Genomic DNA, 16,334 nt, shown 5'->3' with positions numbered 1-16,334 from the left:
TGACATCTCTTGGAAGCACATGGACACCTCTAGCAGCTGGTAGCACCATGGTGTAACATAGAAATGTAGTCCCCCCCCCCCCCCCTCTCTTTCTTTCCCTGTGTCTGAGTTTACTTGTGTTTGTTGATGTTTTGAAAACTGAAAATAAAATATTGAAGAAAAAAACTCTGACAAAAGGGATATTAATAGCTGACTGACCTGAATTATAATGCAAATGTATACATTTTGAAGGATTTAATCTTCTTAATATTTGAGCAAAACTCAAGATACACTTGAGGTGACTGCAGCACATCAATGGAGGAGAAGGCGTAGGCAGGCACTGAAGCTAATGCTAGCGCTCAGTGCAGTTTCTACACTGCTATGAACAGTTAAGCTAGCAAAGCAACAGATTGCGATAAGGTGTTCTTCTGCAGACAAGAAGAATGGAAAAGATGGGCTCTCACTCTGGGGCGCTCGTCTATATAGGGGGTCCCACCCCCTGGCGAGATGGAGTGATTCACTTTCAGCAACCAATCAAGATTGGCGTAGTAGTGATAGAGGGCTTCTGTAGGTCATGCTGGAATGCATTCCCATAAAGTGAGTTACCTCCCTCATATTAATCATAAACCGGGGTTATATTCATAACCTTAGGTTCTCGCTGCACATTCTGAGAAGGAACTATGCATCCTCAAACCACAATGTGTTCTCCTGTCTCATGTCTGCATGTGTTATAACTGATTCAACAATGCTGCATCCTGTCTCATTCAGGACAATGTGTTCTCCTGTCTCATGTCTGCGTGTGTTATAACTGATTCAACAATGCTGCATCCTGTCTCATTCAGGACAATGTGTTCTCCTGTCTCATGTCTGCATGTGTTATAACTGATTCAACAATGCTGCATCCTGTCTCATTCAGGACAATGTGTTCTCCTGTCTCATGTCTGCATGTGTTATAACTGATTCAACAATGCTGCATCCTGTCTCATTCAGGACAATGTGTTCTCCTGTCTCATGTCTGCATGTGTTATAACTGATTCAACAATGCTGCATCCTGCCTCATTCAGGACAATGTGTTCTCCTGTCTCATGTCTGCATGTGTTATAACTGATTCAACAATGCTGCATCCTGTCTCATTCAGGACAATGTGTTCTCCTGTCTCATGTCTGCATGTGTTATAACTGATTCAACAATGCTGCATCCTGTCTCATTCAGGACAATGTGTTATCCTGTCTCATGTCTGCATGTGTTATAACTGATTCAACAATGCTGCATCCTGCCTCATTCAGGACAATGTGTTCTCCTGTCTCATGTCTGCATGTGTTATAACTGATTCAACAATGCTGCATCCTGCCTCATTCAGGACAATGTGTTCTCCTGTCTCATGTCTGCATGTGTTATAACTGATTCAACAATGCTGCATCCTGTCTCATTCAGGACAATGTGTTCTCCTGTCTCATGTCTGCATGTGTTATAACTGATTCAACAATGCTGCATCCTGTCTCATTCAGGACAATGTGTTCTCCTGTCTCATGTCTGCATGTGTTATAACTGATTCAACAATGCTGCATCCTGCCTCATTCAGGACAATGTGTTCTCCTGTCTCATGTCTGCATGTGTTATAACTGATTCAACAATGCTGCATCCTGTCTCATTCAGGACAATGTGTTCTCCTGTCTCATGTCTGCATGTGTTATAACTGATTCAACAATGCTGCATCCTGCCTCATTCAGGACAATGTGTTCTCCTGTCTCATGTCTGCATGTGTTATAACTGATTCAACAATGCTGCATCCTGCCTCATTCAGGACAATGTGTTCTCCTGTCTCATGTCTGCATGTGTTATAACTGATTCAACAATGCTGCATCCTGTCTCATTCAGGACAATGTGTTCTCCTGTCTCATGTCTGCGTGTGTTATAACTGATTCAACAATGCTGCATCCTGCCTCATTCAGGACAATGTGTTCTCCTGTCTCATGTCTGCATGTGTTATAACTGATTCAACAATGCTGCATCCTGCCTCATTCAGGACAATGCACCTGGACTGATTTGACATGGTGGGGCTTGATGGTAAAGGGCTATTATTGGACACTTTCTGTTGCTCTGGATAGAAAGCCTTTGGCAATTTTGGATTACACCAGATTACAAGGCTTCAGACATCAAATATGAAATAAATCCAAAGGTTTAATTTAGGCAAACTTAAGCATTAAGCTGTACTATGGATTTACTGTATATTAATTTATATTTCAGGTACAGCAGTAGATGGATAAGATACTGGGGTGGCCTTACATCTATATACGAAACAAAGGAACTCATTCTCTATAATGTGCTTTCAGGATACAATTGACCTATCGTTAAGCCCCACCCCCCATGCTCACTCGGACAAACCTGGGACAAACACAGGGCAGGCTGACTAGAATAAATGGCAGCCGTCACTGTCAAAGTTATATCCCAAGAGGCTCTAAACAACTTTTTGAGGCCTGATATTGTCTAGAAACCATCAGAAAGTACTTAACTATGCCATGGAGGGTGATGTACAACATTTAAAGCTAGCGATACGACGTGCATGGAAACGGCTTTAGCAAATCTGTAATCAAAACATGCACTTTTAACGAAGGAAGACAGCGAGATAACCAGTGGGGATAACAGGCGACTGACATCCAGAATTGACATTTTATTCACTTAGAGTAACCTCTCCGTGGATTATATATGTGCTGAATTGAAGATGGGGCACCTGGCAATCTATTTCATGTAGGCCTACCTCTGTATAATCAAGAAACTTTAAATTAATAGTGTCGAACTGTCGATGTTTTTCATAGCGAGACAACGGCACGCACGCATGGGTGTAGCAGATCAGCAGAGGCATAGCCTACAGCGGACCACTTTTTCCATCATGTTTTCTCTTTAGACTACCTCACATTTATTTGGGGAATGAGATTAATTCCCTTGTTTTAGGTTGTCTGGTGTCTGACGATGGTTTTTTTTGTGACCAAGTTTTTATTGGTTTTTCTTTTTGTTTACATGAGGACACACTACAGATCAAACAACACAAAATTGTTTGGGGTAATATAACATACATATACATATACATATACATACATGTATACATATACATATACATATACATATACAGTGTCTGATGATGTTTTAATCACATCAATCAATGTATCTCCTCTTCAACCAACTCCATTACGCGCATAACGTAATGGCTGGAAACTCGCATAATTCAGCATTTTCTTTTGCTGACTTTCTGAATACCATGATGATTATCATGATACCTTTGGATCATGGAAGATCATGAGGGAGAAGACTCATCTCACTGTCACCATGATTGTAGATTTAACGTCCAAAACAGCAGCATCATTGTGGATGTGAGTGGATCTATGCTTACTAGTTTCTTATTATCCATTACCTGGCCTCCCAGGATACCTCGTAATGTTGCATTTACCCCCATGCACATTGTTTTACCATTTTTTTCTACTTATAACTGTATGAAACACCATAAAACCAGAGGAGAATCCTGATTTCTTATGCTTCTCTATGGAGCTCTAGGCTCAGCTTGTCCGAGTGTATTGTGGAGCTACACGCGCTGTGATTTGCTCGTCTGCATTTGGGGCGGGACTTAGCGATAGGTCAATTATGTTTTCACAGGTTGCTTGCTCAAAACAGCAGGTGCTTACAAATGAAAGAAAGTAAGTCAAGTATATTTTAATGCTTTTCACTTCCCAAACTGATATGACAGACTAATACTAATCTGGGGACATTATGATAGTCTCTCAGATCAATGCAACAGGTCATTTCTAATAAACTGTTCATGACTTCACAAAATAATTTATTATTTTATAAAATAATTTTCACCTTTGAGATGGTAAAGGTTTTTCTTATTAAAGCCCCTGGAAACCAAAAATAAATGTGTGTTTTGAGTTTGAGTTTGTCACACCACAAAAATGTGTTGTTTGTTGACCCAGCCAAATTTGAACGATTCAAAATGTAGCCAAGTATACACAATTAGGTTTCAAAACTATGAAAAAGGTTGTGTGCTGCACAACTTGATACATTGTGATGCATTCATTTGCAGGATAGAGGTACTTCAGCCTGATTGGTTCGTGGAGCTTATTGTGTAATAAGTCTTGAGCATAAGCCATGCCCACTTCAAACCCAACATCAGGAACAGTACAAAACTTAAATGGCAGTATTTAGGATTTGGATTGAAATCAATGTCTAATACTTAGATGTTTACTATTATGCACATAAGACCGTAAATTACATAGTTACTGTAGAAGGTTATTGTGGATTTAGGTTTCCAGGGGCTTTAAACAGATTACATACATTTTCCAGTGACTCAGCAACACCTCAAAATGCCCCAACAATAAGTTATTGTGTCCCAGAATCACCCCTGTTTCAGATCAGTTCTCAGGAGTGATCAGGTTCAGCTACTACATGCACATACTGTACTACACCTACGCTTCGGGTGACACTTATCCCACAAATTCTCATTCAATAATATCCACATTCAGGGTGTGAAGCTTGTATGCTTCAGTTATGTTTTTGTTTTTTTGTAATCTTGAGAAACTGCCGCGTTGGCATACCTTGACACCTAATATTTGCTCTATGTTCCTCTTTCCTAAAGCTGTTGCTTTGTTCCATACAGGTTTGCTTGTGTCAAGACCAAGGCCTCAACTCTATTGCACCAGAGCCACAGTGTCTCTGTGTCGACGTGCCAGCTGTATCCGCTGAACTGCCATTTCTGCCCATGCATAACAACTATTGATGATGTACCTAGCATTTCAGAGCCCATTTTGTTGTTTGGTGATGCATTTTTCTCATTCCAACAGATAACTAGTAATTTCCAGTGCAGCTACAGTGGAGTTTAATGGCAGTCAGGTTTTGGTGTTAGCCTCTTAACATTAAAGAGCTTCACTCGAGATTCAACATTTTGAATCAAGAAATCCATCGTAGAAGAGGAGATATCAATTTCTTTACACATAGTAGCCTCAATAAACCAGAATGCAGTGCACCCACAAGACATGTTGCATTTTTGTGCAAGGAGCAAGACTAAAACTAGAACTGCACCCCGGATATATGGCTTCGCCAACAATTGAGCAGTCGACATCCATGTCTGTCCAGACTTTGACGTTTGAGCCAAATGTGAAGAAATTCTGTCAAAGCGTTCCTGAGATATCGCGTTAACGAGGTAGAAAATGGCGTTGGGAAGGTCACAGTGACCTTCAACTTTGACCACCAAAATGTAATCAGTTCATCCTTGAGTCCAAGTGGACGTTTGAGGCAAATGTGACGAAATTCAGTCAAGGCGTTCCTGAGATATTGCGTTAACGAGCTAGAAAATGGCGTTCGTGAGGTCACAGTGACCTTAAACTTTTACCTTTGACCACCAAAATCGAATCAGTTCATCTTTTACTCCAAGTGGACGTTTGAGCCAAATTTGACGAAATTTCGTCAATGCGTTCTTGAGATATTGCGTTAACGAACATCGGACGGACGGACGGACAACCTGAAACCATAATGCCTCCGGCTCGGCTATCACTGGCGGAGGCATGAAAAAATGTTACTACTACTCATTGCACTATCACCATTGCGCTCTCCATCTACAGGTATAACCCATAGCTCCATGGAGTAAAAGTTAAGGCACATTATCTTGGGCTTGTCAAAAGGCATTGTGGGAAATGTAGGAAATGACTAAGTAAGAACTAGATGAGGCAGGTTGAGGGAAGGTGGGTACATCAAAAAGTCAATTACAACACTTTACAAATAACTACAGTAATAATTTTCTACAAAGTTTTGTGCAAATCCGTTCATAACTTTTTGAGATATCCTGTGGAGAAACAGACAGACGGGGAAATATGACCTCCCGGCCAACTAGATTGATGGAGGTAATTAAACAGTGTAAGAGTATTGATGGAGGTAATTAAACAGTGTAAGAGTATTGATGGAGGTAATTAAACAGTGTAAGAGTATTGATGGAGGTAATTAAACAGTGTAAGAGTATTGATGGAGGTAATTAAACAGTGTAAGAGGATACGATAGATCGGCAATACGTCATTTTGTAGGCGGCACATGGTCTTGCCCCCTTTTGGGGGGGAAACACGAGCCTCTTGCTGTTGACTTCAATGTAAAATAGCAGTACCAAAAAAATATATAGAAAAATAACCAAATTAATCTAGATTATTAATGACACAAAGACACCATGACATGACAATTTGTATTTTATTTTATTTTATTTAACCTTTATTTAACCAGGCAAGTCATTAACTCATTGAGTGCCAATGACGACGCCTGTCGTCAAAGTAATTAGTAACGTAGAGTGCCAAAGACGATAGCTGTCGTCAATTGCCTTTTTTGACGGTGGGACGTGGATCAAAGCCTTATGTATGTCCTGTACAAATATTGTAGCTATTGAAGCTGTATAACCTATTTTACGGACTCATCAGGTGGCGACAGTGCTCTCCAGATTAGAGAAATGTCCGGAATACAGCCTGAAAAAGCCCCGTGATCAAAGAGAAACCGCTCATGCTGCAGCCCAGAGCCATGTAGATTGCTCTGGCTGCAGCTGAAGGTGCCTGCCAACAGCAGTCAATCCGCGCACACAACTGAGCTCCTCTGCCTCTGTCTGTCTGTCTGCATAGTTTCTTCACACGATTAGCCACTAGAAAAGCAGCAGCCGACACTGAAAAGCCAAACCTTTCCCTGCAGTCCGGTGTGGCTTTTTTGTGTCGCGCTGCCTGGGAGGCGGCGCACAAAAAGCACTCCGAAAATAGACGCTGGGTGCGTGAGGCTGTGTGTTACTAGTGTGGGGAGGAGTTTGCAGCTGAGGGGGGGAGAGGGGGGTGGGGCACGCAGGGCAGCACACAACTACACCACGTCACTACATCAGAAAATATTAGCTAGAGTCAGTGAATGTGCTTGAAATGCTTCATTTCACAAAAGGCTGAATATCTCAGCTTCTAGATGGAAATGCCTGTTTTTGCTGTTTTTGACCTATCTTCTCCGGCTGATAACTAAAGAACGGAAAATGGTATCAATAAACTTTTTTTTGCTGATGATACAATAGAGTCTCCTTGTTCTTTTTGCGTGTTCGGTGTTTACATAGTAATATCACACAATATTCTGTGGGCCTCGAGAAATCACTGAAAACGCTCTGAAACTCTGGCACTGGGAGCGTCCGTTCTCCAAAAGTGGCTGGCACTCAATGAGTTAAGAACAAATTCTTATTTACAATGGCGACCTGACAAAAGGCAAGCCTCTTGAGGGAGAGGGGTAGGGACTAAAAGAAATAAAAAATGTCCCATTTGTGACCTAGTTCCGGTGTCCGCCTGTTGCTAATTTAGCCTTCCTACTTTAAATGCTGTTGTAGTGGAGCCCAGCGTCATTGTAGGCTACTTGGCTCAGGGCTGAAATGTAAATATGTGACACGAGTCACATGATTTTAGATGCGTCAAAGTAATATTTCCGATGTATCTTGCGATGTATTTCTTAACACGTTCACTGCCGTGGACGAGATATCTCGTCAAGCAGAAACCAACGGTTGACTGCCGTGGACGAGATATCTCGTCAAAAACTTTTTTTTTTTTTTTGACGGTGGGACGTGGATCAAACCCTTTTACATCTCCTATAAAAATATGGGAGGTATTGAACGGTTATAATCTATTTTACCGACCCACTAAGTGGCGACAGTGCTCTCCAGACTAGACGAAGCCAAGCAAAAACAGCAGCGTGAGGAAGCCATTCTCATGAAAATGGATTGGCGAAAACGCTTTCGCTTTCGCCCTGGGAGCTGGCGGTGGGGGATTGCAAATTTGCATAATAGATTATGGGTGCAACACACTGAAACACCGGCAGAAAGCCCAGAATCGCACGCAGCTTCATTCCAGCTGAGCTCACAACCGAAAAACGAGCCCCATCCAGACTCACCCAAAGAGCGGCCGCCAGCAGCCAGGCAGCACAGACAGTCAGGAGAGACTCGCTTGTGACAAACGCTGCAAAGCCACCAGAGACACACCCACGGAGGGAGGAGTTTGGAGGAGAGGGGGGTGAGGGTGCTGTTATGGAGGAAATTACTGTTCAAAGAACTATTGTTTAGATGTCTGATGTCTCACTGATGCCAAAAATAAATAGTTAAAGTGACTGTTCTATCGAATTTCACAAAAATGCATTTTTCTCAGCTTTTCTTCTCAGACGCTGAAACCATGCTGTATTCAACTGCTAATGCCTACATAACTACTAACTCTACAAACTAACTCTTTTAGACAGAGAAAGCACACATTCTATTAGTTCTTTTGAGATATTTTGTGTTCACAAATTCCTAGCAGAAAATAATCCTTGGCTCTTGAAAGATGAGCCAGAATCCTCAAAAAAAACCTTGGCAGAAGCTACCTACAGTAAAAAAAAACTGTTGGCAGTGAATGTGTTAAGAAATTGTCATGTCATGGTGTCTTTGGGTCATTAATAAACTAAATTAATTCTGTAATTTTTCTATGATTTGTTTTAGTAGTGTTATTTTACATTGAAGTCAATGGCGAGTGGCATGTGTCTTCCCCCTAAAAGGGGGCGGGACCATATTGCAGATCTATCGTATCGGAGGTGGAATGTTTCAATATTTGCCTCTCTGATTCGGCCAGATTTTTTTGTTGTTGTTCTGGACTATGGCTAATCGGAGGCAGGTAAAACAAAAAACAAAACAAAAAACTAACCTGCGGCCTCAAGCCATACACTGGCTCTTGCTCCTGTCTCAGGAACTCCTCGATGGACACCAAGCGGGTATTCTCTCTCTCGTCCCCTACTTCTGACTCCAGTGGTGAAGGGTTGGGGGGTCGGAGGAGATGCATGTCCTGAGGGCTAACAAGGTCTAAAATTGGGGCTTTGGGTGGGGTGGGGATACGCTCAGGGGTCCTGAGCTTGGCACTGGATTCGTCAAGGAAGTCTGTGATAGATGGTAAAGGGCGTATCATTCCAGGGCTTTCTGTGTCTCTGCACTGCTCCAACACTGCTGCCGGCGCCGGTGGTAATACCGGTGCTGATGCCAGTGCGGATCCTAGGGCCGATGCCAGTGCTGCCACTGGTGGTGGTTTTGGTTCTGAGGCGGTGGGTGAGGTCACATTAACCTGCAGACAAGAAAGGGACATGTTCAATCCCACACCATTCAATCAACTCTGTAAATCTAGAAATATGACATGAGATTAACTGTGGTCTCTTGATAGGTGAGGATTACCGCTTGCGTGATTATGGAGGCTGTAGGTAACGTGGTCTCAAACACTGCCAAGACAGCAGCGGATGAGGGGTCAGCCCAGGCTTCCACAAATGAGGCAGATGAGAGAAGGGCTTCTGAGTGGAGGGTGTGAGGAGAGTTGGCAGGAACCTCCACTCTGAGGCCAATGGCATGTGCGTCTGATGGCAAAGTTTGGGGCAGCATGGAGACTTTGGCAGCAGAGTATGGGGGCGATGAGGGCAGGATGGTGGGATCTGTGGGGGCACAGGGGAAGGCTGGCACGACTGGGGCGGCGGTGGCTGGGCCTGACATGATGGCAGCCAGCTTGGAGGGCACGTTGACTGGCAGGGAGTCACAGGACTCCCCGTGGGCAGACATGGTCCGGACAGTGAGCTCCTGGGCTGATTGCAGAGACTGGATCTGAGATGGGCCCAGCAGTGCACTGCCCGCCGTGGGGGACGACACCTCCAGCACCTGGGAAGATTATGACAGCAACAAACTTAACACCCCATTCACATGACCATTATAAAATGGAATGTCAACTGCCAAAAAAGCCAGACATAAAATATGTTTTTCAAAAGTTAGCATATAGTCACACTTTCCAAGCAAACCAATAGCAATGCCCTGCTTAATTGTAAAGAACTGCAAAGACCAACATAGAATACTGTATTCTTGCCTTTTTCTTGTCAGCATATATGGTGTATCCAGTGACACGGACCCCATTGGAGGTCCCAGCAGCATCTATAGTAACAGGCAGCCAGCTGATGAGGGCGATGGCTGGGGAAGGGCCCTGCTCCAGCTGTACATCCAGAGGAGCATCAGGGGGACCTGCAGGGATTAACATCATACCACAGTCAGCGGCATGCAACAAATAAAAAGCAAGTTTTTTTTCTCCCTCAAATGATTTGTATTGTAAATGTTACTGCTCCACACTACATGGGTTCGCATATAGGCATGGTTCATACCCAGCATGGACACGACACCAGGGCCAGTGTGCGCTCGTGCCACGGGTGAACGGTGTAGCTCGGTGCTCCTTTTTTTACACAGGGACTTTACTGTGGAACAGCCTTCCACTAGGCATCAAACTCTCAGAGTCTAGAGGGGTTTTTAGAGGTCGGGTCCTTGCTCATCTCTGGAGCAAAGTGACTGGGTAGGTTAGTAGGCCTAAGTTTGGCGGGTCCTGTGAGTATAATGTGTTTTACTGTGATGATTGTCTTATTTTTTTTTAAGTGTGTTTATGTAGTTTCTAATGCAATTTTGAGTGTGACTAATAATGGATGATTTTAGGATAGGTTTCTTTTCAAGTACCATATTTATTGGTGTCTAAATCTATTTTATGTTTGTGATGGGGATTTTTGATACAGATTTTTAGATGACTATATGTTTTCTGTTATTGTCTGTCCTGTTTTTAGAACATCGGGGACCATGTTGGAAATAAGTGTTTACACTTTTACATGCTATCCCTTGGATCTTGTTGTTGTCTCTATATCCATTAATAGAGTCAATCAATCAATCAATCGATTCAATTGATCCCATAGAAAAGTGAGCTTTTAAGAATCAAAAATATTTATTAGCGGACTGAGCAACCTGATTCTGCAAGAAAGATTCTACTAGACCTCATTTTTACTACTTGTCTTGATCTTGTCAAGTCAATGGATGAGTTTTCCTACTACATAATATGTGAAGTATTAATGGTATACTGTATATACAGTATATCACTACTATAATAAGGCGGGGCACATGACAGTTGCGCAGGCAAGTGAGCAAAGCTCGTGAGCCTCAGGCAAGCACGCGAAGCATACGAGGCACATCAGACATTTCTCATTCTGCTCATTCAGATTGACTCAGGAGCCACCATGCTGCATGTAAGTGTAGAACAGCAAGTCTAGAACAGCTGATAAATAAATGAAACTCCTGACCTGCCATCAGTGTGGTGAAGGTGATGCTAGCGCTTTTGTGTTGCCGTCGCTCCACAGGCAGCTCCCATGGCGTGCGGTGTGGCCGCGCCTCCACTTTAACTGTGTAATGCAGGCTGGGCAAGAGGTTATTGAGGCACAGTGAGTAGCAGCCAGCCTTCACCAGCTCACACTCCTCCTCATTCAAGGACACAATGTGCACATAGTTACTGTTGCTGGACAGCCAGGCCAGGTTGGCGGAGGTGGCGGTGATCCTGTCCACACGCAGCTGTGTGGGTGCCACACATACATCGCGCCCCACCAGCATGCTGCAGCGCATCTGATCTGAGGGGCCCTTCTCTGTCAAGCTTTGCACCGACACGCGGTAGGCCTTGAGGTTTATGTCTAGCCTCTCCAGCACCGCTTTGGTCTGGGCACCGAAGGGCACGTTGAGCCGCAGCTCCTGGTCCACATAAACATTATAGCTCCACACATTGCCCCAGCCAGCTGACACCAGGGGAGGGTCCCAGCCAATGATGATGCTCTTGGCCAGCTGCTTGATGAGGGTGAGCTTACGTGGGTAAGGCACAGTGTCCACTCCCACCTCCTCTAAATCCAGGTCCAGGCCATTAGTAAGGGGGGCTGGGACAGCGGAGGTCGGTGCTGACGCGGAGGGGGCAGAGGTGGAGCCAGAAGCTGCAGATGCCACTGCCCTTTCTGAGGTATTGACGCCCATTTGAAGGTGGTGCTGGAGGCTGGCACTGTGGAGGCTGCTGTCCAGCAGGGAGGTATGGGACATGTCCCCCGTCTCTGGATGTTGCGTGCTCATGACATCGTCGTCAGAAACGCGCTCCACAAAGTTAGAGGGGACCAGCCCTCTCCGTCCATCCATCAGCTCACCTGAAAGGAGGGACAGAAAAATACAATCTCAGAGACACAAATATTAACTGGAAGAAAATCAAATGAGATGAGTCAGAGCTGAGGCTTACCTTCATAGAAACCATCATCATCCATGTCTCCATACACATAGATGTATTCTCCTGCAGTGAGTGGCAGCTCCACTTCTGGGTTGTCATTGGGGCCATCATATGGGTTATAGCTGCAGAAAGTTAAGTCACCAGTCGTTATTATCACATATTAACAAACTGTTGTCTTAGCATGCATAAAGACTGCAACGTTTACCTGTATCTTGCAATGAAAACTTGAAGCTTTGCTGCTCCTCTGTTGGCTGTATAAGGTGCCGGGGCGACGTCAATGTCCAGCTCCTCCACTTCACTGGCCGTGTCCACCTGGAGACACCAAAGACAGACGGTGAACCACTGGGACCCTAAGGCAGAGGATTCCTATTTATGATGACAAATATGCTTACTATGCTAAATTATGCAACACAGCAACATTATCAGTAGATCCGGATGGACCATGGTGGAACCTACTGATAGATGTGAGTAGAAGGAAAGTTATTTCAGTGAAATTTTACTCAAGTAGAAGTTACTGTAGAGTGGGGGTTTGGGCAATAGCTAGTAAGTAATAAAATACTTACTTTTGATTGAAACGCATGTACATTTTGTCAGTACATTACCCCTACCCCCAATAGTAATTAAATTACCTAATGGAACATTAGAGAAAGCTACTGTCTGCTATTTAGTTTTAAAAAGGCCATTAAGTAACAGTCTTGATTGAAAATAAATTATTGTAAAGGAAATCACTGTTTGACTACAAATTACTTGTTTCCCCCCCCTCATTTAGTCAAATTTCAACAAATTTAGTCAAGCACAATATCTACAGTACTAGCAATTAGTTACTTCCAATCTCTGTTTGCAAACATACTGTACTGTATATATAATATTCTTGTGATGTGGTGACATAACTGACATACATAATTGTCTGTATAGAAGCACACTGAACCAGTAGCAGATGGATTTACAAATACCGTGGCTACACACAATGCAACAAGACAGGCTGCATATTTATAGCTCCCTGAGAAAACCGTTTTAAGGATAATCACAACTACAATACTATAACCTTCATAATCCACTGTAGCCAGTGGATTGTCTCACAAAATATCAGTTTGATAGAAGTGTAGGCACACTAGAGGCCGACTAGATGAAAGGCCAGCAACCTGCCAACAGCTCCAACTTGTTTCTCTCATGCAGTATGAGCAGAGCGAGCTCTGGTATACTCAGCTATAGACGGCAGTGTTGTTTCTCTCATGCAGTATGAGCAGAGTGAGCTCTGGTATATTCAGCTATAGCTTGCAGTGTTGTTTCTCTCATGCAGTATGAGCAGAGTGAGCTCTGGTATATTCAGCTATAGCCTGCAGTGTTGTTTCTCTCATGCAGTATGAGCAGAGCGAGCTCTGGTATATTCAGCTATAGCCTGCAGTGTTGTTTCTCTCATGCAGTATGAGCAGAGTGAGCTCTGGTATATTCAGCTATAGCCTGCAGTGTTGTTTCTCTCATGCAGTATGAGCAGAGCGAGCTCTGGTATATTCAGCTATAGACGGCAGTGTTGTTTCTCTCATGCAGTATGAGCAGAGCGAGCTCTGGTATATTCAGCTATAGCCTGCAGTGTTGTTTCTCTCATGCAGTATGAGCAGAGTGAGCTCTGGTATATTCAGCTATAGCCTGCAGTGTTGTTTCTCTCATGCAGTATGAGCAGAGTGAGCTCTGGTATATTCAGCTATAGCCTGCAGTGTTGTTTCTCTCATGCAGTATGAGCAGAGCGAGCTCTGGTATATTCAGCTATAGACGGCAGTGTTGTTTCTCTCATGCAGTATGAGGAGAGCAAGCTCTGGTATATTCAGCTATAGCCTGCAGTGTTGTTTCTCTCATGCAGTATGAGCAGAGCGAGCTCTGGTATATTCAGCTATAGCCTGCAGTGTTGTTTCTCTCATGCAGTATGAGCAGAGCGAGCTCTGGTATATTCAGCTATAGTCTGCAGTGTTGTTTCTCTCATGCAGTATGAGGAGAGTGAGCTCTGGTATATTCAGCTATAGCCTGCAGTGTTGTTTCTCTCATGCAGTATGAGCAGAGTGAGCTCTGGTATATTCAGCTATAGTCTGCAGTGTTGTTTCTCTCATGCAGTATGAGCAGAGCGAGCTCTGGTATATTCAGCTATAGACGGCAGTGTTGTTTCTCTCATGCAGTATGAGCAGAGCGAGCTCTGGTATATTCAGCTATAGTCTGCAGTGTTGTTTCTCTCATGCAGTATGAGCAGAGCAAGCTCTGGTATATTCAGCTATAGTCTGCAGTGTTGTTTCTCTCATGCAGTATGAGCAGAGCAAGCTCTGGTATATTCAGCTATAGCCTGCAGTGTTGTTTCTCTCATGCAGTATGAGCAGAGCGAGCTCTGGTATATTCAGCTATAGTCTGCAGTGTTGTTTCTCTCATGCAGTATGAGCAGAGCGAGCTCTGGTATATTCAGCTATAGCCTGCAGTGTTGTTTCTCTCATGCAGTATGAGCAGAGCGAGCTCTGGTATATTCAGCTATAGTCTGCAGTGTTGTTTCCCTCATGCAGTATGAGCAGAGTGAGCTCTGGTATATTCAGCTATAGACGGCAGTGTTGTTTCTCTCATGCAGTATGAGCAGAGTGAGCTCTGGTATATTCAGCTATAGCCTGCAGTGTTGTTTCTCTCATGCAGTATGAGGAGAGCGAGCTCTGGTATATTCAGCTATAGCCTGCAGTGTTGTTTCTCTCATGCAGTATGAGCAGAGCGAGCTCTGGTATATTCAGCTATAGACGGCAGTGTTGTTTCTCTCATGCAGTATGAGGAGAGCGAGCTCTGGTATATTCAGCTATAGCCTGCAGTGTTGTTTCTCTCATGCAGTATGAGGAGAGCGAGCTCTGGTATATTCAGCTATAGCCTGCAGTGTTGTTTCTCTCATGCAGTATGAGGAGAGCAAGCTCTGGTATATTCAGCTATAGCCTGCAGTGTTGTTTCTCTCATGCAGTATGAGGAGAGCGAGCTCTGGTATATTCAGCTATAGCCTGCAGTGTTGTTTCTCTCATGCAGTATGAGGAGAGCGAGCTCTGGTATATTCAGCTATAGCCTGCAGTGTTGTTTCTCTCATGCAGTATGAGGAGAGCGAGCTCTGGTATATTCAGCTATAGCCTGCAGTGTTGTTTCTCTCATGCAGTATGAGCAGAGCGAGCTCTGGTATATTCAGCTATAGACGGCAGTGTTGTTTCTCTCATGCAGTATGAGCAGAGCGAGCTCTGGTATATTCAGCTATAGCCTGCAGTGATGTTTCTCTCATGCAGTATGAGCAGAGCGAGCTCTGGTATATTCAGCTATAGCCTGCAGTGTTGTTTCTCTCATGCAGTATGAGCAGAGCGAGCTCTGGTATATTCAGCTATAGTCTGCAGTGTTGTTTCTCTCATGCAGTATGAGCAGAGCGAGCTCTGGTATATTCAGCTATAGCCTGCAGTGATGTGTGAGATGTCAGAGAGGTTAGAGAGGCTTTTTTAATCCATCAAATCCACACAATCAATGTACTCATGCATGGCGATCTTGGTAATCTTGATGAGCAATCTGCCCATCTATGTAGAAGCGAACAGAGAAGAAGAGCTGCAGGGAGGCAATCCCATGCAATGACATAACACTGATGAGTATTGAGGAATATGACCGGATTTATTCAACCTACAATCTTTATTATCTTGTGAAAGGTAACAGATACTGTAGTGTTTTAGGCAAGAACTACCAGTATTGTTTTTGCATTGGGTAAAGGACCCTTCATAAATTAATAACATTGCCTAATAAGTGTATTCTCTTAAAGCATAATACTAAAAGTAGGATGTAAATACAGTCATATGTAAGGAGTTACTAAAATTGTTAATTTTGCCATTACCTATTCTAAATATCAGATTAGTGGATACAACTGCCAATTTTGTGGGTGTACTGGAAAGGTAATGACTAGTATGAATGAATTACTTATAATGAGTTACTGCTACCAGGGACTAATAAGTGATGAGTAAAACTCGTAGCTGGTACCTCATGCGTTGGGCTTGACTTGTGCGGACTAAGGTGGGTGTCAGACTTGGGGGTGAGGTGTGTGGTCTCTGACTTGCTGGAGGTGGAGCCTGACTTGCTGATACTGATGGTGGGCAGCTCTCGATGCTTGGTGACAGGAGACCGCCCCGTAGCGTGGGGGGTGGCCGCTATCCGCAGTGCGCCGGTCACATCTAGGAGGAGAAAGAGGAAGAGGATAGAACATTATCCATCACTGTGCCCCGGGTCTCC

The 16,334-nt window shown here is 43.8% G+C and overlaps 1 protein-coding gene across 1 annotated transcript in view; it reads right to left on the bottom strand.

Annotated features, from left to right (window-relative positions):
- tspoap1 (TSPO associated protein 1) overlaps window positions 1–16,334 on the bottom strand; it is a gene marked incomplete at both ends in the record, with an annotated part of 144,127 nt that overhangs the window by 20,072 nt on the left and 107,721 nt on the right. The window contains 7 exons of the mRNA XM_083641906.1: window positions 8,685–9,095; window positions 9,203–9,673; window positions 9,876–10,027; window positions 11,119–11,994; window positions 12,084–12,193; window positions 12,277–12,383; window positions 16,086–16,276. Coding sequence (XP_083498032.1) covers window positions 8,685–9,095; window positions 9,203–9,673; window positions 9,876–10,027; window positions 11,119–11,994; window positions 12,084–12,193; window positions 12,277–12,383; window positions 16,086–16,276 — 2,318 coding nt within the window. The remainder of the gene's footprint in view (window positions 1–8,684; window positions 9,096–9,202; window positions 9,674–9,875; window positions 10,028–11,118; window positions 11,995–12,083; window positions 12,194–12,276; window positions 12,384–16,085; window positions 16,277–16,334) is intronic.

Source organism: Poromitra crassiceps, assembly GCF_964638095.1.
Source record: "Poromitra crassiceps genome assembly, chromosome: 1".
NCBI lineage: Eukaryota > Metazoa > Chordata > Actinopteri > Beryciformes > Melamphaidae > Poromitra > Poromitra crassiceps.
This window is presented reverse-complemented; position numbering and strand designations above follow the sequence as displayed.